We start from the raw sequence: 26194 nt of genomic DNA, 5'->3' as shown, positions 1-26194 counted from the left end.
GTGCGAGCCAGTTATGCTAATGTGATACCGTCCTGGCAGCATGTACAGGTCCTCTTAGCTGACAAAAGGAGGAAAGGGGCACGGCAGAATCTTCTGAGCGTGCGGATTCCCTGTGGATGTCTGTGTATGATTAAAGCCACTTGGTCGTATCCGTACAGTTTCCCTGGATCCTCAGGAACTGACCGTACAGAAGGTTATATTTTAGTCCTGTGGGATAGTGACTAGAAAAATGGAGGAGACTATTTCGGTCTGTTTTCTTGCAGAACAGTTCTGTCTTGATTTCTGTACCGGGCCTATAGAAGTGTAGGTCTAGGAAATCAGATTATGGATCGTGAACTTGATGTGTCTGTTGTGGCATTCATGCATCCATGAAAGAGCATGAGTTCTTTTGCCGACCCTGTCCAAATAAGGGGCACGTCATCAATATATCAACGCCAGATCAGAATATGGATCTTGAAGGGATTGGAATCCAAATAGATATGGTCTGTTTCATACTGGCCATATAGCGATTGGCTATGTCTGGGGCAAACGTAGCTCCCATGGGGACATTCAATCAGATAGCTTAAGATCCGTACTACTCCAATAACAGCAATGCATAGTATAGGGCCTCGCAAACGGTATCCAGTGATGTTACCGAAAAAATATATAATTAACATATTTTACCGAAAAGATTACCGAACAATAAATATACAGAGGTGGGAGTAAGGGATTAAAAGGTGTGGGGGTGGTTCAGGGGTTCTTTCAGCTGTCCTGCCTCTGCGTGAATCTCGCTCTAAGATATATGCCACACAAGAGGGAGGGGAGCAATGCCACAGTAAACAAACACATGTCAGCAGTACTATATGATACATATGTACTGGCCCTTACACCCTGACTGGCCCCAGGGGAGCATGTCCCAGCAAGGCGAAATGTGGGTGTTGGAGAGGGTAACTGTGGTGGGTGTTTGGACAGAATTCACGATTCTTGAGGAAGACTATGGGGGGATGGAGAGACAAGTGAGGGAAAGGGAGTATGCTGGAGAGGAAATGGGAAGAAGATTCATCAGGCAGTGGTAGGGAGAAGTCATCAGTAGGTGGTTGGTGGACATCATCCGGACATGGTAGGTAGAAGTCCCCAGGAGGTGGTAAGTGGAAGCCATCAGGATATGGAGGTGTCCATGTCTAATGTTCAGGGGCATGTGTGGCATTGGGACCCAAGCAAAGTGTCTCCCAGAACAAGTTGAGGATGTAAAGCATAGGACATGAATCCACAGAACAGTGTGCAAAGGAAGAAATGCGTGGACACCTAAACTCCAAAGACTGAGTGATTTGAATTGGTCATCATACTCCGAAAAGGGACCCTGGATTGAGAGTTACTAAACACACAGTCTTACTGTTTGAACACAAGGAGAAACCCTCCTGTTGCCCATTGCATCTTCCTTGGATGTCCTACTTATATAATGATCCCTAGTATGATTTTAACACCCATACTTCTGCGCCTACCTCCTACTGATTCCTGTCAGCTTTGTGGCAAAAGCTAATTCGTTTAAAAGGCCAGGGACCACTGGAACAAGGGCATTGGACATATGATGGGTGACAAAAAGTGAAGCTGTGAATGTGGGGAGGTCAAACCGATTTCCCTCATCTAAAACGCAGTACAATTAGGTATGTGTTTTAAGCTCATTTTTACATGTGACTAGCTAGAATTATCAGGGACTAGCTAGAGGCAATTGATAAATCAACCAAATGTGGAGCTGAAGCCCGTGGCTCTTGTCACATGATGCAGAGTGTTCCTGGATATTTCTGAGGAAGTATGCATGACATTAACTACGTTACTGACAAGCCATTGTCAAATTGGAAAAGCTGTGCATGTTTGCAGTAGGAGACATACATGGGATGCTGGTGTTGTGATCGTCAAGAGACAAAAACACAGCCTGCATCATCCATATGACTCCCAACGATGAAGAGACTGCTTGACCCTATTGTACTTTAGTTGGAGAAAGACAGTGTTTAATTAATTGTACACCTCAGACAAATACTGAAAGGTATATGGTCAGAATTATACCTATCTGGCAAGCCGTTAGGGGGACTATATAGATAGTAACAATGGTATGTCATCCTAAATTCCCCTCTGGCAAAATCATAGTAAACCAACATGGAACTGAATTATTAACTGACAGTAAAGTACAATTCATAATGACTGTCAGCCTTACTAAAATGTCTAGCTAACAAATAGTTATTCTTTGATAGATGGATGCAAAATCAATCACACACTGCCATAAATGTGATACCTTTGTGATGTCACAATAAAGACAAACGTTATATTTGTGACCCCGGTCATTGGTCGATTGCAAATGATTTCCTTTTATTGAAGTCCATGCAATAAATGTTTGGATGAAAGCAAGCTATTTTATTAATGTACAAGTACTCTTTGGATTAGGGACTGTAGCACATTTAGACATGGACTAATGTGTCTAAAACAACAGACTTTGGGCCTCACTACAAGTTTGGCAGTGCAGGAAAAAATTGGTGGTCATTCCATGACTACCACTATTACGGTGGTAATGCAATTACTGCCATTTTCCCCACACTGCCAAATTATAGGTTTTGGCAGATTTGTTGCCCGCGGAATTACCATGCAGTAAATCCACTGATTTTGGAAGAAAAGTGGTGGATTCACTTCCAGCTTGTTGCTGGAGTTGAATTCTCCATGTTAGCGCTGTAAATTGGCAGATTTACTCTTCGGCAATTCCACCGTGGGTAATTCCACCAACAACGTGGCATTACACCATGCTACCACCACTTGTAATCACGTGGTAACTCCACGGGACCAAGTGGAGGAGGGCGATGATTTGGATTCTGTCGAAGAGAAATTACGTTAGCCAGGGTGGAGCAGTCTTGGATGCCAACATCCTAGAGGTGGTTAAGAAGAATGTGGTGGTCAGCTGTAGCAAAAGCAGCAGATAGGTGGTCGCCATTTGCTAGCAATGATTAGTCGTCCAGTATAGATGCTGTAATGGATTTGTGGCACAGAATGGACAGTGCTGGCCTGGTCGTCATGCAAGAGTTTGTGTTTTTTGGCTTTGGTGAATTTTTGTGGTGCAAGCCAAAACCATTGTTACAAAAGAGAGACAGAAGGAAATGGCAACCAGTATTGTCACGGAATGAAATGGCTAACTCACTCAAATTTATTTTCTCAAACTGCTCCACCATACTGCTCAATGAGGATCTGCGTAACAAGATTTGCTCTAATTCGCAGCTTTGTAAGAAGCAAGTCAGGTGATCTTTCTATGTCCCAGCTGCGTAGTGATTTGCCTTCTTGGGCTGTTTTGGGCTATTTCACATACAATTGTGCGATTTTTAGACTACTTTCAGAGACAATCTTTTTGTATGAGTTTTTTTAAAGATACCGTGCAAGGCTGTCAGGGCAGAGCGGTGGCACGCCTACGCCTACCCCAGGGCTGCAAGCACTGCTTCCAGCCCACTGTGTCCTGAGTTACAGCTCTGTGCCCAGCTACACCTCACTGTTCTCAGCTTGCCTGTGTCTCTCTGCATGGGTATCTCTTCAGCATGCAGCAAAGGCTGTGAGAGAAACATCTTACCTATCTCCTGTGCCTAACTACCCTACTCCCAATCTCTCTAACACACCCTACTGTACCCCCACTCACTCTAACCCCACCCTACCGTATCCCCTCTCTCTACCACCCACCCTACCCCACTCTCTCTACCTCATCCATGCAGCACCAACTCTCTACCCCACCCAACCCCCACTCTCTACCCTACCCCTACTCTCTCAACCACACCCCCACTCTCTACCCCAATTCACCCACCCAATCCCGCTCTTTCTACACCCACTCACCATACCCCCATTCTCTCAATGCCCACAAACCCTACCTCCACTATCCACCGCCACCTACCCTACTGCCTCCCTCTACCCAAGCCCCCACTCTCTCTATCCCATCACCCAACCTGCCCCCACTCTCTCTACCCCACCCTCCCTACCATGACTTCATCTACCCCCACCCTCCCTACTCCCAATCTCTGTACACCCACCCACCCTACTCCCACTCACTCTACTCCTACCCCCACTCTCTCTACCCCCACCCACTCTAGCCACACTCTCCCTACCCCCACCCACTCACCCTAGTGCTACTCTCTCTACCCCGCCCACCCTACCACCACTCTCAACGGCCCTCACCCACCCTCCCCCCACTCTCTCCACCCCCACTATCCACACTGCCCCCACTCTCTCTACCCCACCCACCCGATCCCCACTCTCTCTATCCTCACCCACCCTACCTGCACTCACTCTACTCCCACCCAATCCTCCATCCTCTCTACCCCCACTCTCTCTCTACCCCACCCATCCTGCCCCCACTCTCTACCACTTCCCACCCTACCCCCAGTCTCTCTACCCCCAGCCAACCACCCTCACCCACTCTCTCTACCCCCACCCCCTACCATCAGTCTTACTACCCCAACGCACCCACCTTACCCCCTCTCTACTCCACCCACCCTACCTCACTCTCTACCCCACCCACCCTAGAACTTCTCTCTCTACCCCACCCATCCACCCTACTCCCACTCTCTCTACCACACCCGCCCTACCCACTCTCTGTACCCAACCCACCCTACCCCTACTCTCTCTACCCCACCAACCATACTACCACTCTCTCTACACCAGCCATCCTACCCCTACTCTCTATACCCCCCCCACCCACCCGCTCTACCCTCACACTCCAAATCCCAACCCTCTCTACCCACCCACCATACCCCGCTCTCTCTACCCAACCCACCATTCCCCCCTATCTCTACGGCCACCCGCCCTACCCTCACTCTCTCTGCCCCCACTCTCTCTGCCCCCACTCACTCTATCCCCACCCACCCTGCGCCCACTCTCACCCACCCTACCGCCCGCTCTCTCTGCCAAACCCCACCCACTATATCACCACTTTCTGTCTACCCCCATCCACCTTACCTCACCCCATCCCATGCTCTCTACCCTCTCCCAACCACCCTACCCCCACTCTCTATACCCCTAATCCCCACTCTCTCTTACAGAAACACACCCACCCTACCACCACTCTCTCTACCCCCACCCATCCTACTTCCATCCCTCTACCCCCACCCACCCACCCACCGGGCCTCCACTCTCTCTACCCCCACTAACCCCCTCTATCCCCACCCACCCACCATACCTCCACTCTCTCTACCCCCACTAACCCACCCTACCTCCACTCTCTCTACCCCCACCCACCAACCCTACTTCCACTCTCTCTACCCACACCCACCCACCCTACCTCCACTCTCTCTACCCCCACCCACCCACCCTACCTCCACTCTCTCTACCCCCACCCACCCACCCTACCTCCACTCTCTCTACCCCCACCCACCCACCCTACCTCCACTCTCTCTACCCCCACCCACCCACCCTACCCCCACTCCCTCTACCCCCACCCACCCACCCTACCTCCACTCTCTCTACCCCCACCCACCCACCCTACCTCCACTCTCTCTACCCCCACCCACCCACCCTACCTCCACTCTCTCTACCCCCACCCACCCACCCTACCTCCACTCTCTCTACCCCCACCCACCCACCCTACCTCCACTCTCTGTACCAATACCCACCCATTCTACCTCCACTCTCTGTACCCCCACCCACCCACCCTACCTCCACTCTCTCTACCGCCACCCACCCACCCTACCTCCACTCTCTCTACCCCCACCCACCCACCCTACCTACACTCTGTCTCGACCCCCACCCACCCACCCTACCTCCACTCTGTCTCTCCCCCCACTCACCCACCCTACCTCCACTCTGTCTCTACCCCCACCCACCCACCCTACCTCCACTCTGTCTCTACCCCCACCCACCCACCCTACCTCCACTCTGTCTCTACCCCTACCCACCCACCCTACCTCCACTCTGTCTCTACCCCCACCGACCCTACCTCCACCGCATAACACACCCTACCTCCACTCTTTATAAACCAGCCACCCACTCTACCATCACACCCTCCACCCCATCCACCCACCCTACCGCCATTCTCTCTACCCCCACCCACCCTAGCCCTACTATCTCTACCCCACCAACCCTACCCCAACTCACTCTACCCCAAACACCCCCCCCACTCTCTACCCCCCTCATCCTTCCTCTCACACTCTTGTTTCATTTCTTATGCTCTCACTCTTAACCTTTCACACTCAGATTTCCTCTTGCTCCTCATCGATGGCATCCTCTCTCAATTGTTTCCTCCCTTGCTCTATCCTCCTTCCTTCTCATTCTCTTGCACACCGGCGCCCCTTATCACATACTCCTTTGAAACTTTGCACCCTCCTCCTTGCATCCTGCTGCCTATACATGGAAAATGCAAAAAACAGTAGTAAACACCAAAACTATTGGCTGTGCCAATGCTTGTTAACCAAGGAATTATGCTGGCAGTTGTTGATTGATTCAAGAATCTAGGCAAAAAAGGCAGGTTATAAATAGGATATTAGTTCTCATGACGTCTAGGCTTCAGCACCATTTTCTTTTTAAATGGGTGTGGCAATTGTTTTTTTAAAGTCTCGTGGATAATTCAAGTGCTGATTTAGACATTGGCAGTCGGAAAAGGTGGTTGACGAAATAGTTCTGTTAAAATGGATGTTGTAAGGCTGAGTTAGTACATCAAGGTTTTAAAATCTCCAGCAAACATTGCAAGATAGCGCAAGGGCGCAATCGGACTTCAGCTTTGGAGATCCGCCATGAGGGCCGCTGCTTTAACAATGCCACCCCATCTGTGACAAAAAAGCTTTGCTACCGAATGCCTAGCAGTGTGAACCGGACCTGTGGTTGGAGACGAAAGTGGATGCAGCAGTGATCCAAAGCAGCGAGTTGGAAGGCCCTGCCTTGGGCATGTCAAGATACGCTTTGTAGCATCGGGTCCTGGTGCTATCTAGATCGGGGGCGAGCAGAGGATAATGTTAAGGCATCGAATGGCTGGCAATTGCCTTATCAGACTTACCGAGTCAATCCTCCTGAAGGCACTGATCAGGTACAAGGATTAATGGACTAATGGAGCTGCAGATTTCCATATGCTGCGGGTGGTGACATGCCCATTGTCCAGAAGAAACATCGAGCTGGGTGAAAGAATGGGAGAGGTGGGTGCTCCTGTATCTAGTAGAAGTGCCTCCTGGAATTGGAAGGAGTCCCCTTTTTTTGGCTTGGGGGGTACTTTTGTCTTCTGAAGGTGGTAGGGGCTCCAATACTGCATTGTTGGATCTCGTTCAGGTTTGCGGCTGAGAGCATGTTCAGGAGGTGCTGGCTCCCTGCAGTTTTTTCTGATTGAACACTGGGGTTTGAGCACCTAGGGAGAAGGGGAAAGAGACTCCTGCCCACTCGAAATCCTCTATAGATGGGAATCTACAACACTGCTGGAATCTAGGGGGAGACCCTGAAGCGGATCCTCAAGAGGAGAAAATGGCTGCCATGATCCAACAAGATGTAACAATCAGGAATTCTGCCATAACCAGAAAATATCCTTTCCAATGTATTGGACTCCAATTTATTATTTCCAGGAAGAAATGACTGCCTCGTTTCAGGCACAATTTACCTCCCTTATGACAGACTTGAAGCAATCTATGGCTGAGATAAAATGGGAGCTAGCAAAACTGGAGGAATGGGCTGATTCAGCTGAACATGCACTGTGGGATATGGTAGAGAATGCACATAAATATTAGGAACTCCTCGAACAGGCCTTTAGGATAATGCATAATCTGGAAATCCAGTATGAAGATCTTGAAAATAGATCATGCATGTCAAACATTCGCAGGACATCACAGATAAAAACCTGAAGGAAACGGTCCAACACATATTCAGCAATCTTATGGGGGATGTATCCTCAGAGGCTATAGAAACTGACTGCATCCATCGCATAGGCCCCAAAAAGTGGGATCCGGGGATGAGACCCAGCAATGTGTTAGTGGCTATATCATCATATGCTCAAAAGGACAATGGGCCTCATTACAACGAGGGCGGCCATGGAATGAACGATGCCAGTAAGGGACCGGCACCATTCATTCAGGGCCGCCACATTACGAGGTCTGCAGCGGGTCCCGCTCTGCACGCCTGGTCAGACCAGACGTGCAGAGCGGGACCTGCTAGCAGACCAGGATCCTAACAACGGGCCTGTCATTAACGGGCCCGTTGTTAGAATCCTCCGCAATCCCATTGAGCCCTATGGGGGCTCAAATGGGAATGGGGATGTACCGGGTCCGGGTCCCGCGAAATGGAATTACCGGGCCCTCCAAGGTTGGAATGGCCCGGTAAGTCCCCTTTGCGGGACCCGAATCTGAGTTTGGAGGTAGCCATGCCGTTAAAAACGGCATGACTACCTCCAAACTCGTAATGAGGCCCAATGTCCTGCGCGCGGCAAGGCAACCACGCCTCTCCAGGATAAATGGAGTGGAGATTCAGATTTAGGCCAATCCACTCTACAGAAACAATGAGAAATGGGCCCAGTTGTGAAGATACTTATTCAGAAGCACATTAAGGTCAAGTGGACTTTTCCATTTGGTTTACTTTTTACATTGGAGGGTTCTCAGCGCCGGATTACCATTACCAGAGAAGTTTTTAACTTCATGCACTTGGAGGAGGACACTGAACCAATTGTGGCAATTCAGCAGAGGCATCTATCCATGCAAAGGAAATCATGGCAATGGACAAAAAAGATACAGGGTTGTCTAGACAGGCCAGATATGTCGCCTCTTCAATTAAAGCGGCCCTTCCATGGACCGGTGAGGAGGATCTTTGTCAGTCGAAATTACTCGCCAAGAGTGGAGGTGCTCTTGGACGGTGATATATCTACGCTTGGCAGAGACCTGAAAGTTTACGTTTTGAGTTTGTGGGGATGTGAAGGGGAGATATTATGTGGGAGGGTTTGTTAGGGGGTGTTCTGGGAATTGGGGAGGGGGATCCAGCAGGACTTTTATGTTTGGGAAGGGGATGTTGGAAAGGGGACTTAAGGTCTTATTTTATCAAATTACAAAACGCTGATATGGGGTCTGGGAAGTCCAAGGTGGTGTTTCTGGAGCTACTTATCTATAAAAACTATAATTCAAGGTTCTAACACAAAACACTAGGGCTTGAACTCCCCTGTGGAAATAAAGAAAGTGGATCACTTCCTCCAAAGGGTTAAGGCCGATAAAGTGGCTTTGCAGGATACTCATATCGTAGCTCAGATAGACATACAGTGAGGATCAGGGGATATTCGCAACGGTTTCAGGCAACGTCTTTGGATAAAGCCTGTAGAGCACTAGTGGCGTATAGGAATACTCTCTGTTTGAAATGTATCATAGTGAAAGGAGATAGAGGGGGACTCATTCTAGTTGTGCTGATCCAGATGGATTCCATATATAACTGCTGAAAATGTATATGCCCTGAATAAGGGACAGGATGGCTTTCTGGGGAAGCTCTGTCACAGCTTGAAGATTTTGCACAAGGGGATATAGTTTTGGTCAGGGGATTTCAGTTTGGTATGGTCTCCAATAGATGATGGGAGTCAGCAATCCTCCAGTGCGACTGCTGCACTATCCCAAACTCTTAAATGATGGATGGAGGATCTGGGACTTAAGGACACTTTGAGGGTGATTAGGGAAAAAGGTAAGGGATATACCTTTTATTCCCATGAACATGGGACACATTGTCAGATTGATTTTGTTTGGCTTTCGGTCAAGTTGTTGGGAAAGGGTGTCGGAATTGAATTGGGGAACATATCATTGTCAAACCATGCTCCGAACATGGATACACTTCACTTCCCTTTTAAACAGAATACATTATGGAAATGGAATTTCCCTGTGGAACTGCTGAAGGAAGAGGTCCACTCTGAGGCTACCCTGCCTAGAGCGCAAGTATCCACATCAAACAGCCAATGTTGCACTTGAATGACATTTTTGTATTATTTTCTTTCCAGCATGGATGATGGGGCTATGGGACCACACATGCTTATTTAAATTACTGCCAGGGCATCGTATCAATCTATGGGCTACAAACCTGACAGGAGGTGATGGCGGCATGTGAACAGAGATGATTGGGTCCCTCATTTTATGGTTGCAGAGGTGCTAAAAGATATATTGATAGGAGGAGGGCACCAAAGATGTGTGTCCCAGCCCCCCAAATCCCTAAAGATTGCCCTTTGTCCCATCTCTCCTCATCCATACTCCCCTTCACATCCTCCCCACTACTTGAGTTGTTCCTCATCTCCAACGTCTTAGTCTCCTTTACCTCCACCTCACTCCTTCTTCTGGTCACCTCTCCCCAGTTTCCTTACTCCAACAGTTTCTGCTCTCACCTCCACCACTCTCCAACTCCCTTTCAACTCTTCCTCCAAACACTCACACTCTGCCTTTAGAAGGTGTCTTTTTTTATAACAGCCACGTCTGGTCTTGTGGGATGTCGCTTCCTGTATGAAAAACGGTTGTGCATTATGATTGTTGTCCCACAGGAATTGGTCACAAAGCTTAATCTGTGAGGAATTGTCTGTGTTTGATGAATGGCCACTGCTTGTGTGTAGTGGTGGGCCGAGTGACATTAGTCTCGGGGCCGCCATCTCAGATTCTTATTTTGCAGTCTGCATTCCCTAGAACAAACCGCTCATGAAGACTGTGCCTTGTCCGGCTTCCTCCAGTGTACCCTTTCCCGTGGTGGCTGCCAGCAGCGTAGCTGAGACCTGCTCTATGGGAAATGTGGTGTGTTGGGAACTGCTGATTGTAGTTCGGAAAAGTCACGCCACAAGAGTGTCTGTGTTTTGTATGCCGCATCTCAGCATTGATGAATCCGGCAACTCAGACATTCTTGGGTACCTTATCCTCCAGCCTAATTGTGGGTGTCTGGCAGTTTTTAGTCGACAGGTGCCAACCTATTGGTAATGGTTGGGTACGCCAGGGAATCCTCCACACACCACCCTAAATCCCTGTGTAACGTAGCAGGCAGCACCATGCCTCCATGCTCACACCCACCCTCTGCTCCAAGGGTCTTGCACAGCACTCCGTCACACATCAATGAAGCCTTTTACAAATGACAAATATACACCACCTCTTGTCAAGATAGAATATCACGGCTTTAAATAAATGCTATTCCAAGGCTGCTCGATCGCTTCTAAGTACTTCTCATTCTCATTCACTTATCATAGCGCTTCATTTGCAATAGAACTGTATGAATTAAATTTGGAATACAAACCGCCAAAAAGGCATTCCGATGTCTTGAGCAGAGGATGGAGTTGTATGTCCACTGTACACTGAGTATGGGTGATTTAGCAGTGGTCTAAACAATCCTTGAACAAGCAAAGGTTGAGCAAGCAATGGCTGAGCAAGCAATCCTTGAGCAAGCAATGGTGGGAACTGGTACACACTTCAGCAGCATCCGATCCCTATGGGGGGCACTGTAGCTATAAAAAAACGCAGAGGTCCAAGTCCCTATGCATATTGTCACAAGAACACATTTAGGGTCCTGCGATAATACTGCAAGGAGAATGGGGCTGACTGATAGTTTGGGGGACTGGCAATTATTTCACCACAATTTCCTGGTGCATGCTCTTGTGTAGCTGTTGTGGTAAATGCTAAAACATTTGAAGTAAAACAAAATTGGGTTTAAGAAACCCTTTGTGTTTTCAAAATGGAGGGCTCATGCACGCAGGCTTCATATTTAAGAACATTCAAGGACCAGAAGGTCTTATGACAGTTCTTAGCGGGACAATAGGCTGAAAAATACCTAAGACTTAATCATCTGCAGCTCCTACATTGCATATTGCACCCTAGCAACGGGGATGGTGCAACAAGGAAATGCATCTCCCTGGACATGAAGACTCAAAAGGCCTGATTTCATGTTATGTAAGCTACTTCCAGCAATTTGGGAAATATAGCACACGGAAATACATGACTGATTGGCAAACAATTTGTGCGGTCCTGTAGAGCACATTAGGCAGGATATGCGTTCAACATTAGGAATTTGGTTACAAATGGTACCCAGCTTCTTCACATCTTGGTAATATGGCCCAAAATCACCACTGTGCTCCAGGAAATGATACTCAGGCAACAACTTTAAGTCCTTTTGGAAAGTTTTAAAGAAAACAACAGTTTGATACTAGGTACCTTACAACCCTGGGATCTTTGGGGAGTATTATAGCAGGGGTAATCCACCCTGGGTGCCTGTCTTAAAAGCCTTTACCAAAAAGTAACAAAGGGGGTCAAATTGGTGGTTTCATCTTGGTGGGCTCCAATGAAGCTCCTTACCTGTGGTTATAGTGGCAAAAGTATGGAGAGTGTTCGCCATGAAATGTAATGAATTTACATACAACATCCACAACCAGACGTCCAGAGTGTATGTAACCTGCTTGCATTGTACCTACTACAATAGGAACGAGCTTGCCTAAAGTAGAGTTCCGGACAGTCAACTGTCTATTATTGTAGTTTTTTTGTCCAATCATTTGAGTCCTATAAGTGGATCTTTTTAATACTATTTCTACAGCCAAGTTCCTCTATTTACATATAGCACTGCAGTTTAGTGCAAGTTCTTAACACCTTTTGCTAGCCGTTGCCACCTTATGGCCAGGTGCTGCCACTATGGCAGTGTCTGGAAAATGCCTATACAGAAGCCAAAACGGTTGCTTTTGCCAATGTGTGTTCCTGAAGGTTGGAGTATTGCTCCTTGGCCCTTTCACTGGCCTCTGTATTTGCATCACATGTAGCTTTGTGGTGTCATGGAAAGGTTGTCGTGCTGCAGATGTACCAAAGAGCACAATGGACACTCAATTAAGGGCGGACTAGGGCATACAATTGTCTCGGGCACCAATGAAAAAGTGGCCCACAATTGCAAATGGTAATTCATTCCTTTTATGACAGACTGCTTGAATAGTACCCAGGGGGAGTATGTTTTTAACTCAAATATGATTCCAATTCTTCAATTTAAAGAATATGTATTCTGCATCAATGGCCAAAGCTACTAGCCACATAGTGAAGTAACTCATCAAACTGGCCCACAATGGCCAAAATAACGGGCCCACTTTGACCCCAAAAACTGCCCCACACTAGCATTTTGCATTTGTGGTTTGCGCATTGCCCTGTTGCCCTATAGGCTAGTCCGAGCCTGCACTCAAACTTAACACTTTGAACTTAGTCCCTGATCACTGCCATTTCTTCTGCAAGGTTGATGATGTTGGACTTGTCTTAATGTGGTGAAGGATGAAAATACACTGATTAAAGAAAAGCACCTAACAAGGAAAGGGTTGGGGGATTTATGGGGATTGTTGAAAGACGGAAGATGAGTATATGAAACAACAGAGGCATTTTGGTGGAATTTTACAATTCACAGAGCATTATAATTAAGGTATTTGGCTACTTTGTTAAATGGCAGACGTAAACACATAGGCTAAGGAAGCACACAACATTATGCCTGAGAGCAAATGGCTTTAAAATATTCAACTCTATGCTTACCCTCATAGTCAGCCTGAGTCTTAAGAGTTGCTATGACTTTTGCTAGTTCCAGTTCAGCTTGTGCTGTCTGTACTTCTTTTTTCAGGTGGTACGTAGTAGTTTCCCCCCGTGTTTTGTTCATTTCGTAGATCGACTGCATATCTCTGCAGTTCCCTGCAAGGAAGAAAAAAAAAGCAAATATCACTTCACACTCATGACGTCTGTATATAGTCAGGGTGATGGTGTCACACCCGTAGAGTGAGCCTTTGCTGATGGCCGCCCCAGGACCAGGTCTCTTCTAATTCCTCTTCAGGCCGTTTACTACAACAATGTGTTAAACGCATGCAAATGGATGTGGCAGCAATCCAAACGCTTGAACAGATTTGATAAAAAGGACTCTTTAGTTGAAGAAATCCTGCCCTTACGGTAATTAGTACAGACATTTGTTTTGTTTGGCGCCGTCACCAGTATATCTATTGACTGCCTGTGTCATCCTCGTCTGGTATTTGTGAATGACAGTCTGTTTCTTATCCCACTCCCTTTCTTAAAGCCTTTTTTGTGTGCACTGGTTAATCCTTAATACCACCCCTGCAGGTGGACTCAGTAGTGTAGCACTACTACCTCGTTCATGGGGTTCCCCGCAAATATATCGGCATACAAGAATATTGCCATATTTTTCTGCAATATTGACCCATGGAACCGGCAGGGGACCCCCGCGCAACCCTTATATTTTTTTAGAGTGAGCGGGGGACGCCCCCGCAACCCCCGGTCCCATTTACCCCATTAATTATACCCACTAATAATATCGCCTATGGCCTTACCCCACTACCATAAATATGTTGATATTATTGGTGGGGATAATATTACCTGATACCCTTTATGGATAGTGCTTCAGGGGAAGCTTGTGTTCCCTTTCTTTTTACTTTATGGGTAATGTATCCATGTTAAGGACAGACAAATTGGTTTGAGATTAATCTAATTTGTTCTACTTTTTAGGTATATTTTACTGCTTCAGTGACCTAGCTAATTGTTTAAGACCCAATACACATCCCAAACCTGTGGTAGGTTATGACTGTACCTGAGCAGGCTGTCCATAATTGGACAGCCACCCAGAGTTTGAATGTTCAAGGTCCCTGCTAGCTGAGCTGTGGTCCCGACCTCAAGATTCTGTATATAAGGAAGATATTGTGCCAGTCTTTTTGTAAAACAGCGCAGCGAAGAATCTGAAGCATGAGAGGCTGGGGAAGGATGCTGGAAGATTGCTGCCGGGACAAACGTTACCCCAGCAATCTACCGCATGTTACAGCTCTGCTCTTTCTTTGACAGGAGAGGGCTTCTACAGTGCCGCCCTCCTTTGTGTAGGTAGGCATAACTAGTTCTGAGTCTAGTATCACTGAGATTGTCTTCCTGGAGCTCAGAAGAGATGTGCTTCTGTAGCTGTCCCTCATTACCCAGAGTGGGGACGACTCCTCTTGGTGGATCTGACACAGTCTGAGGTCTTGAGCAAGTTATGACAGCAAAAGAAGAAACCCCTACACTCGTAACCTCTGGACTCAGGACTCCTGGACTCCCAGCTCTGCAACCAACAGTGAAAGCAGTTGTCTCCAATGGCCTATATTTATCTAGGATTGTTATGCAACCTGATCTAGATATGAGGGGCTGGTTTGTATATCTTCTTTTGTGTGCTCCTGTGCCCCATACTTTTCTACTGGATGTAAAGTCCCTGCCTGCAGCTACCCTTGTCTGGATCTACAATGCTTACCTGCAGCAATTTAGCAATTTGCACAAGGCCCATTTGTTCTAATTATTATATTTTTACCACATTTCACTGCAAAAAATGAGGGAGGAGACCCCCGCAAACCCCCATATCCCCCCACCTTTCTAAATACCTAAACCCAAACCCCCATCTACATTCACGCTGAAATGTGGTAAAAACAATGAAAGAACAAATAATCCTCAAACTGGCCTGCAAGGAAATGGGCTAGATCCCCCTTGTCTTACCTTTGGTGGTGGAACCTGGGGTATAGGAATTCTGTCTGGGGTCACCCTAAACATTCATGGTTTGTAGCTCCCCTTTCCTTTACAGGAAACCTACCTTTTCTATATTACAAAATAAATTTGTCACAATCTTAAACACTGACTAACCCATTATAGCATTGCTTTCCATGGGAGAGCCTAACTTGTAAAACTCCCCAAGAGTACCCAACACTTGGTTTCTTCCCTGGACATCTGTTCAAAACCGCTTCCTAGGTTAGGGTTAGACTCAGTGGGGAACATTTGTGGCGCAAATGATGAGATGCACTAACACATGCCATTATCTGCGGCAGCACAAGATGTGCCCTATTCTGAAAAGGCATTTGAATATATGAATGAAAGATGTGCACATTCAGAACAACTCCTGAATCACCTTTGCATATGTGTGCAAATCAGAGGGCGCTTCTGCACATTTTGAAACACATCCTGTATTAAAAATTGCATGTGGCTTGAAACACGCACAAGACAAAGATATTTCCTTGTGCCTGTTTGGAACATGTGCAGAGGGGTCCACAGTGCGTGATCTTGATAGGCTTTTTAGTTTGGGTTACAAAGCCAGATGTGATGTCGGAAAAGAAGTTATTAGGGTGACCATGTGACCAGGGAGGGCACTGAGGGAAAGGGGTTGGGGTAGGGCAGAGGAGGAGGAGTGAAGGGAGGAACGGCAGGTTAGGGACGGCATATGATGAATAAAGATGTGTTAGCCCCACTGTGCGTCTGTGCCTAATTTGTGAACAGTGACATTTGGGGGAGGGGACATCAACCGGGCGACGAGGCTGTCGACCCGCTCGTGCCCTACTACACATGGTGGGGTTCACCACGGAAGGGCTGCCGGCGTAGAGAACGCTGGTGCGACAACCGAGGGAGTTCTTGGGAAGTACAAAGGAGCGGTCTGCGCGGCAATGAAAGCAAGAAGTCACCATTTTGATCTGGAGGAGCTGCGCCAGCCTTGTGGCAATGCTCCGGGAAGGAGGGTGTGAGAGAACGAGTTGTGACAATGCTCGACACATCACAATGGGATCAAGGAAACGGTTTTCCACAGCGGTGAGTGGAGGGCCCACAATCAAAAAGCAGGAGCCTTTGGCCTCTGAGAGTAGAAAAAAATAATCGTTTTCTCACATGCTGCCTACAAACAATAAAATACTTGGACAGGAACACTTTAGATGTCTCCCTGACTCTAGAGATACCAGTGAGTAACACAAAGGCCCATAAGCTAAAACTGCCTCCAAGGGCCCAGCTGGTGCTTGCAAAGTGTGTCTCAATTATATGCAAACTAGGGGAACAAGGCATCCACATCCAACCAAGATACAGAAGGACAGCATGAGGTATCAGTCCTCCAGCCACAACGAAGTTCCCAGCATGTCTGCTCAAGGAAATCTGACAGTATCTGTCACGCCATTTGGGGGTCTACTGTCAAGACTGCAGGATAGTCTCACCATGCAACTACCCAGCCATTTTGACTAATCTGAAACCAGCAGAAAAGATGGGCAAGGGACTTTGATGTCTACATCAAGGCCATAGGTCCCTTGTAGGAGGAAAAAAAGCACAGCCTCCTGATACTGGCCATTGGTCCAAACGTACGTGACATTGAGGATGAGTTCCCACAGGATCGAGTGACACCTATGCAGAGTTAAAAACATCCTGACAGAATATTTCATGCCACATACCAATGTGGATTATGAGCGCCACACATTTCACACAATGAAATAAACTAAAGGAGACTCTATGGACACCTTCATAATGCACCTCCATATACGCCTCAAACATTATGACTTCAACAATTACTCGAATGAAGAGGCACTATGTTCTCAAATAATCACGGGATGCGAATGTGCTTACTTCTGAAAAAAGGCTGCTCCAAAAACCACGCTCACTGGATGAAATTCTGCGCCTAGCACGTTCAGATGTGGCGTTAGCTTTGCAGATAGAGGTCATGGGCAACGTGAAAGTATCCACTGGGCAGTCGGAGTTCATCAACAAGATAGAAACCACGTCACCACACAACGGCAAAGGAGAACCCTTCTGCTGTCGATGCGGATACGAGTTTCCTCATGATGGCACATCCCGACTCTAGGATAACAATGTTCGGCATGTGGAGGAGACAACCACTTCAAGGCTGTCTGTCGCATGAACCGCAATCAAGCACAAAGCGAAGGAAGTGGCAGTACGATGACCCGCACAAGAGAAAAACCCTAGGGACTTTCAGCCGGGATAACTCAATATCATGAAACGCCCCCAGGAAGATACCGAAAGCAGAAAGAAGAGCTCCAGAAAGAGTGCCACTTGAATGCCGTGCAAGCCGATAATCCATGTCACAAACCAAGAGAAGACCTAAGCGATACTTCTATTGCCTAGTAGAGCAATCCCAAAGAGATAGTGGATCCAAGAACCAAGAAAAAAGAACATTCATACGAAGAACCAAAAAGGAGAAGTTATCTCTACGCTCTAAGGAATCCCACCTCAAAGGACCAGAGCCCCATATTGCTGCTCCAAGTAATTGGCATTGCCTGCTGAATTCTTAATAGACCCAGGAGCAATGGCAAATGTCATTAGTGAAGAGGTCTACGGAAAACTGCTGCCTGTCCCAAAATTAAGGGCAGCAAAGATAAACATCTACCCATTTGGGTCTAACACCCCGTTGCCATGCAAGGGGTACTTCATGGCACACTGCAAATACAAAACCCAATAAAAAAATGACCTATGCATGCAATGGAAGCTGCCCCAGACAGTGGGTGCATACTAAGTTTCAAAGCTGCATTAAACATGGGACTGATACATGTACTTTGCCACCGCATGGCTATAAATACATCGACCCGTCAGCAAAAATCGAACAACTATTACCGATGCTATTTAAAGGTCTGGGCAAGTTACAAAAATGATAGATCACCCTACACATAAACAAGGAGGTACGCCCAGTGGCTCAACACTACCGTGGCATCCCTGTAAACATACAGCGACAAGTAGAAGATGAACTGTACAAGTTACTTGGTCAGGACATGATTGAGCCGGCAATCGGGCCCACTCCATGGGATCACCCACTGTCCCGGTCTAGAGCTGAGTACAGAGTCCAGTACATAACAACGTTTGGCACTCACCTGGCCTCTACAGATATAAGCAGCTCAGTTTTGGGGTATTGTCTGTGGCAGAAACTTTTCAAGCCTAGATACACAACGTCATCATCAAGCATTTTTCCAACTACCTAAACTACAGCAATGATATATTAGTATTTGTTAAGGACCAAGAGCAGCATGATAACACGCTGGCGAGAGTATGTATGGCATTGGAAGCAGCCCATCTCACAGTTAACAGAGAAAAATGCAAATTCTGAAAAGGCACCTTTTGGTTTTTTGGACACCTCTTTTCAGCCCAGGGCATGACCCCGGACCCAGAGAAGGTAACTGCACCCAACAGTGCAAAGCCCCATCTAACGTATCAGACCTGCGATCATTCTTGGGGCTTGCCACCTACCGCACTCGTTATATTCAAAATTTTGCATCAGTGAGTGAACCACTGAGAGCTCTGACAAAAGAACAAACACCTTTTGTGTGGTCCGAACCCTTCCAACAAGCATTTGAAACAGTTGTCAGCAGATTAGATCTGCCGAGAACATGGCATATTTCAACAACTCGAGAGAGACAGAACTAGTTGTTGATGCTAGTCCTGTGGGACTGGGCATAATACTGACACAACTCTACCCGGCCAATGAAGAGAAGCGCCATGGTGTCTCTTACACCAGCAGAGTCTTTCGAGAACCGAACAGACCTACTCACAGGCCAAGAAAGAGGGACTGGCGTAGTTTGGGCTTGCAAACATTTCACCTGTTTCTCAATGGAAAACCATGTACAGTGGTCACAGACCACCAGGCACTGTTATTCATCCATGGAAACCTGCAATCAAAAATGCCTCCCAAGATTTTAATATGGGGGTTGAGGTTTCAGGACTACAGCTTTCGGATCGTACATCGACCAGAAAAAGGCGAGAATCCTGCAGACTTTCTGTCCTGTCACCTTGTGGCATCAGCTGCCTCGATACCTTTGGTCGCAGATCAATACATACACTACATTGTCCAAGCAACTGTACCAAAGGTTGTTGACCTATCCCACATTGAACAAGAGACAGAATGACCAAACTCTCCAGATCATCATCAGATGCATTGATTCGGGCCAGTGGAAGCAAGCCAAACTGGCGGAGGAAGGCGCTAGGCAAGAAATACAGCAGGACAACGCGAGTATGACGTTGGTCAAGGAAGAATTGACCCTATCTGAAGAGGGCATACTACTAAAGGGAATCAAGATTGTCATTCCCCAGACTCTACAACAAAGGATACTAGAGGTAACCCATGAGGGTCACCAGGGAATAGTATCCACGAAAAGAATGCTTAGGGAAAAGATATGGTTTCCCAACTGGATACACAAGTAGAGATGCTCCACAAGTATTGCCCCACATGTGTTGCGATCAACCCGCAACCAAGACCTGAACCCTTGAGCATGACACAATTACCAAAAAAGGGGTGGGATGAGATAGAAATTAACTTTTTATCAGTCCCGTTGAAGGAGGAGAATACATACTCGTAGCAATGGATAAGCACTCCCGTTACCCCACCGTCCAATTGGTGAGCTCAACAGACTTGTATCACACCATATCGGTACTAGATAGGATGTTCACCACGCATGGGGTACCAAGAGTAGTAAAAATCAGACAATGGACCCCCCTTCACAGGGCAAGCTTGCAAAACATTTGCAGAATATATGGGGTTCAAGCACAGATGGATCAACCCGCTATGGCTACAAGCCAATGGGACGGTGGAACGCTTCATGGGCAACATCAAGCAAAGTGTCCAGATCGCCCATCTGGAGGGGGAGCCCATTGAGAAGATACTCTTGCACAAAACGTAAGAAAAATAGAAAAAGTGTATAAATAAATTAGTACATACATCCAACAAATGTCATTATACATATAAAAATAGTTAATCAGAACAATCCATAAAAGAATACATGAAATCGACTATGATAAATTAGCAATACAGCAAAATTAAAAGGAGGAAGAAAACCACAAAAACTCAAAGAAGGGGCTAACTAGATACCAATTACAGCAATAAGTTTACAATTTCGGCTTCATGAGACCAGCTCTATTCTGAATTTCTATGACTGCGATTGTAGCTTTTGTTTCTTCACCGCTAGCATCTAGCACTTGATAGTTATAAGCCACATTTTCAAAGACTAATGATCTGAAGGTTGAAAGTGCCTGGCAGTACAGAACCACGTGTTCTCTATTATGGAGCACACTCGTATCGCCACACAATGCGCAACCACCCCCACTTCTCTATTGCGAGATCTTATTTGTATAATTTCTCCTGTAGGGAGCAGGTTCACCCTGTATCTTAAAAATTGTAGAGCCCAATATGTGTTTGGAAATTAATCCAGGTATTTTGGGATACTCCCCAGTGGTTTGACCAAAAATTATGAGGTATAGTACAATTTAGATTGCCTTATATTTGCAACTGTAGCTATCCAGTCTCCCCTTAATAAGACCCTTTTAACCACATTAGGATAAACCTTCAGATCTTCCACTGATACTTTGAACCTTGGTAGAATTCCATTAGCTCTCTCCCTGAAGTTACTCGCCGCCCGCTGCCTAGACTCCAGGATATCGGTCAAATCTTCATAAAGGGAATCGTTCACGATCAACTGCTGAGAGACTATTGAAACACCTCTCACAGTACCACAGGGAAAGCAGCCTGGGAGGTCATGTTTGGCTGTAACATAAAGACAAGGTTACTCACCTCTCAACCCCAGAAGAAGGGTACATGGGAACTCTTTGAGCTGCTTTCATCAAGCTGTTCAGTTGCCAGAAGTGCAACATCCTTCTTCTCTGTCTATGATGCAGTCATACCAACGACCTTCACATAGGCTACGTGATTTGCGTTCTTACCTGGCAAACCCCCCCTGTGCGAGTGACCCGTCATGTCATTGGCGAATTACATCAGATGCTTTCAGAGAGGTTGATTACTCATTAAACTGCAAAGCGTCATTCCATTGTTTGCAGGTCTGTTCTCAAGCGCCCCCTGCATCCTGGCATGCAATTTACTTGAATTGAGCTGATTTCTACGTGCATTTTTCGCATTGAATTTATGTTTTTTACCTCACATCGTGCAGAATAGGCGTGTGTCAACAAGGCTCCTCTCTGTTTCTTGAAGGAAACCTGAATTGGTTTGTATTTGGGTAAAGCAGTAAAAGCTTTACGTGCTTCCTGTATGAATGGCGATTTGAGTTTGAGCTCCAGGTGAATGCTGGGTACAAACTGGAGTCTCAGTGGATAAAAAGTGCACTCAGAAGATGTTTCTGAAAAGAACTTTGCATGTGGAAGGAGTTCCAATGCAGTATGCTTCATGATGCCATTTTGAATTACTCCTTTTCTATGTAGCATTCTATCCTAACATCGTTCAAACACTTTCCTACAAAGAGGGCACAGAATGGCCATGGGGGACATGAAGCCCTTCAAAGGGGTGAGCGGTAACTTCTTTAAATGGAACATATAAGCAGTTATTACATTTGGTAGCGCAAACCAACAAAATGTGTACTCCCGGAAGGCTCTGATTAAAAAGGTTTGGATACTGCTGTGCTAAGGGCACACGATTTTGGGAAATGGGAGTATTGAAATACAGGGAGTTCATATCTTCTGCCCAGCAGCAGACCGTTTGGTCAACCGAGGAACCGAGGATTAGAGTCCATTGCCGTGGTTGATGGTTTTGGCCCTTGGCTCGAGCACTTAAACAGTACATGGAATGTGATAGGAGGGGGGAAACAAGATGTCTCATTGGTTCCGTCTGTATGAGTCACAGAGGACTACTGCTGTTTCTGGGCATTCTGTTTGTTTATTTTGTGTTCTGCACAGCGTAGGCATGCTGAGGAACTAACCTTTTTGGAAAAGAAGGGAGGCTGTATGCTGATAGTAAATATGTCTATTCCAGTACCGTTAAAGGTATTATTTTACATATCGAGTGACATTCTGAGCAAGCCGTTTCTCTGCACTAAAAACATGGGCAGTTCTGTTTTTGTATTCACATTTTGTTAAGAATTGAAAGATGACAATCTGTATTACGTCACATTTTACATATACAAATATAAATCGACTTCACAGTTGTGGAATAAATATCAGCACAAAGGCAATTTGCACCATCAATATATTATATAGTCATCCAGGCAAAGATTACAAATCCAAGAATCATTCCCAAATTCTTAGATATAGGTCTCTTTTCTTATTCCTATACATTATCACCTTCTCTATTTTTGACATTTGGAACACATCTGTCAACCATGCTGCGACCAAGGGTGTTTGCTCACTTTTGCAGTTTCTCAAAATAATTTTCTTTGCTGAAAGCAAAGCTCCTAAGAACCAACATCTCTGCGGAAACAACAAATCCGCTATCAGCTCCTCCTCCTCTAGAATTATACTTGTAAAATCATACTCCACATCAATCATCAGAAGTTTATTCATTGTCAGTGTCACTTCTTTCCAGAATTCCCTCAAACTTCCACATTCCCACATCATATGTTCAAATGATCCCACTCTGTGTTTGCATTTCCTACAAGCCTCTGACTCTAACAGGCCCCTTTCATGTAATTTCTGTGGTCCCCAGTACACCCTATTCAGGATCTTAATTGGTCTTGCTCATTCCCCTAGATTCAATGAAGTCAATGTCACATTCCTGCATATATTGTTCCATCTGCTCACACTCATTTCTGAGTCTATCACCTCTGACCATTTATCCAACAGTTTCTCATTAGCTACCTTAAATTGTGCCAGGTGTTTATACACCTCGGAGGCAATGTGTCTGTCCAACTTGAAATCTCGCAACCAATCCATCCAGTCTTTGCAGTCTTCAGTAATTCTGTCCCCCACAGCTCTTTTCAGTCTTCTATATTCCCAGAATGTGTCATTCTCTAGCTTCTTTTCCATATTCAATCTTTCAAAGGTGATCAATGTTTCTCCTTCGAAAAGATCGCCCAGCCATTGGCTACCCCTCAAATACCAATTATGCCAAAATAATGTTTTCCCCTACAACTTAATCTCCGGGTTTAGCCATAGAGAGGAGTTATTAGAGCAGGAGACTTCTTTATTACTTTGCTTCACAAGGCCTTTCCAGCACTCCCTCAGAAATGTTGACGGTGCATATGATTTGTATCCGTGTGCGTCTTTTGATGTCAGCATCACCCTCGGAGCTAGTGGTGTACATCTGCAAGTTTCTGCCTGTTTCCAAACATCTTTTGAATTCTCAATAAAAGGTAGCAAATGTCTAGCTCCAAAGGCCAGGTGATCATTTTCAAAATCCGGGACTGCCAATCCATCATTTTCCAATGATATTTGTAATTTCCACAGCTTCAGCCGAGGTTGTTTCCCGTCCCATAAGAATGACCATATCAGGCTCTCCATCTTCCTCATTAACTTCTTTTTTGCTATAATAGGAATCATACTCAGGATATAGTTAATACGAGGAGCTGAAGTCATCTTGATTGTGTTCCCTCTCCCCGATAGACTAAGCTTCAGTTCATTCCATCTGCGCGGGTCATTTTTCAGGTTTTCAATAGCATGATGCAAATTAACATCCATCATATGATCCACATCCTTTGACCACCAAATGCCCAGGTACCGCATTTTCTCCGGACACCATCAGAAGCCATAATCACATAGTCGTTGATTAGTATAAGCCTTTGATGCAAGCATCGCTTCAGATTTTAACCAGTTTATCTTATATCCAGAGTACACACGAAAGACATTGATCAAATCAGCTGATCTCCTCTGATTTTTGCTGCTTATGGTTTCATTGCGAGTGCAAAGAACAGCGGTGAAAGTGGGCACCCTTTTCGCGTTCCTCTGCCCAATTCGAAACTTTCTCAGGAAAATCCATTAGTATTTATACTTGCTGTTGGTTTTGAGTATAGCAGTTCATTCCAGCTGAGTATGTTTTCTCCCAATCCGGAGGCTTCTAAAGTGGCCGCTAGAAATTCCCATTCAATGCGATGAAACGCTTTCTCAGCATCTAGTGACAGAACTGCCACCTCTGTTGGTAGCTCTTTCCTTTCATATAGGATTAATATCAGTCTGTGCATGTTTTCAGAAGCATGTCCCCCTTTAACAAAGCCTGCTTTTTCTTGGCCAATGAGCTCCGGCAACACATTTTCGACTCTCATTGCTATGGCCTTTGCAAGGATTTTATTATCTGTGTTGATCAGACTGATCAGCCTTTAACTGCTCAGATTCACTGACGGTTTTCCATGTTTTAGAAATAATGAGATGGTGGCATGCCGAGTGGTTGGAGGGAGTAAGCCTTTCTTTTGCGAGGAGTGCAATATGGCCAGCATCAGAGCATATACTTCTTCCGGCATAATCTTATATAATTCTGCTGGTAGTTCATCTGGCCCCGAACATTTCCCCAAGCTTAGATGGCACGTTGCTCTTTTAAGTTTGTCAGTGTCCAGATCCTTCTCCAAATTCAATCTATCCTCTGCATTCGTCTTTTTACGTTACAGCTTCCTATGTATTCTTTCAAGCGGTCCGTGTTAATATTATTATTATTATTATTATTATTATTATTAATCTGAACATTCGATGAGTATAATCTTGAATTCCTTGTTAATCTGTGTTGGCTCAACTGTTATTTCTCCCGTTATTCATTCAATTGCGTTAATAGATGTTTCATTTTCCATAACCTGAAGACGGTGCCCAAGAGGCAGTCACATTTTCCTCCTACCTCGTAATAGTTGCTTCTTGTTCAGAACAAGAGTACATCTGCCTTTTCTGTAAGTCATTTCTCCAGTTTCTTTTTTATTAGCTCCAGTGCTGGGCAAGATTTCGCAGTATAATTTATCATTGTGCACTTTTCAATTTCTTCAATTTCCTCCCCCAGTTTCTTAACTTCCATCTCTCTACTAGAAAGGACAATCAGCATGCCCCTCATGTAGCATTTGAACACTTCCCATAACACTCCACTACTACTTCCTCAGTCTAGTTTTTCTCCATAAAAAACGTTGCTTCTTTCACAATCCTGTGCACTATTTCTATATCATCGAATAGAGGGACTTTCATTTTTCATGTACTTGTCTTAGGCAGTGGGAATGATAATGACATATCAAGTGAAACTGGACATGGTCAGAGATCAGGATAGTATTAATATTGCCTTGTCCACAATTTTGTGTGCATAAATCAGGTTTTAGGAGCATGTGTATTTGTGAGAACATCTTATGACGCCCCGAATGGAATGAGTATCGTCTGTCCAAGGGGTGTTGAAGTCTCCACATATCATAAAATCTATCATGGCTTTCCGCTTCATTTTGCTTTTGTTACTCACAGTGCTTATGCTTTTATCTAGCAGGGGATCCGGTGCGATATTGAAATCTCCTCCCACAACTAGGTTTGGTTGATTTATATTCTGTATAAACTGCGTGAGAGAGACATGAACCTTGCCATCCAATCCAATTAATCAGGTATGAGATTGGACTACAGTCCATAAATAGCATCATGCCATGGAAAAGACTCTCATTACTTAAAAAATGAGAATTTTCCCCGAAGGAGAGTCTTTATATCTTGCTGGGCGAACACAACTCAGAAGGTTTTGTGAATGATTTACGCATGGAAGGTGCCGAGATCGTGCTTCAGTCGGGCTCATCCAAGCAAACGATTTTACACAATCCCAGTAAGATTTTTAAAAAACATATTATAGCCAATGATTGGTT

At 45.7% G+C, this 26194-nt stretch overlaps 1 protein-coding gene across 1 annotated transcript in view; it reads right to left on the bottom strand.

Annotated features, from left to right (window-relative positions):
• Positions 1 to 26194, bottom strand: part of LOC138510558 (serine/threonine-protein kinase MRCK beta-like) — a 2015755-nt gene that overhangs the window by 1588585 nt on the left and 400976 nt on the right. Inside the window, exon 6 of the mRNA XM_069626316.1 lies at positions 13449 to 13601. Within this exon, the coding sequence (XP_069482417.1) occupies positions 13449 to 13601 (153 nt within the window). The remainder of the gene's footprint in view (positions 1 to 13448; positions 13602 to 26194) is intronic.

The sequence above is a fragment of the Ambystoma mexicanum genome, chromosome 6p (assembly GCF_040938575.1).
Source record: "Ambystoma mexicanum isolate Mex_15411 chromosome 6p, UKY_AmexF1_1, whole genome shotgun sequence".
Taxonomy (NCBI): Eukaryota; Metazoa; Chordata; class Amphibia; order Caudata; family Ambystomatidae; genus Ambystoma; species Ambystoma mexicanum.
This window is presented reverse-complemented; position numbering and strand designations above follow the sequence as displayed.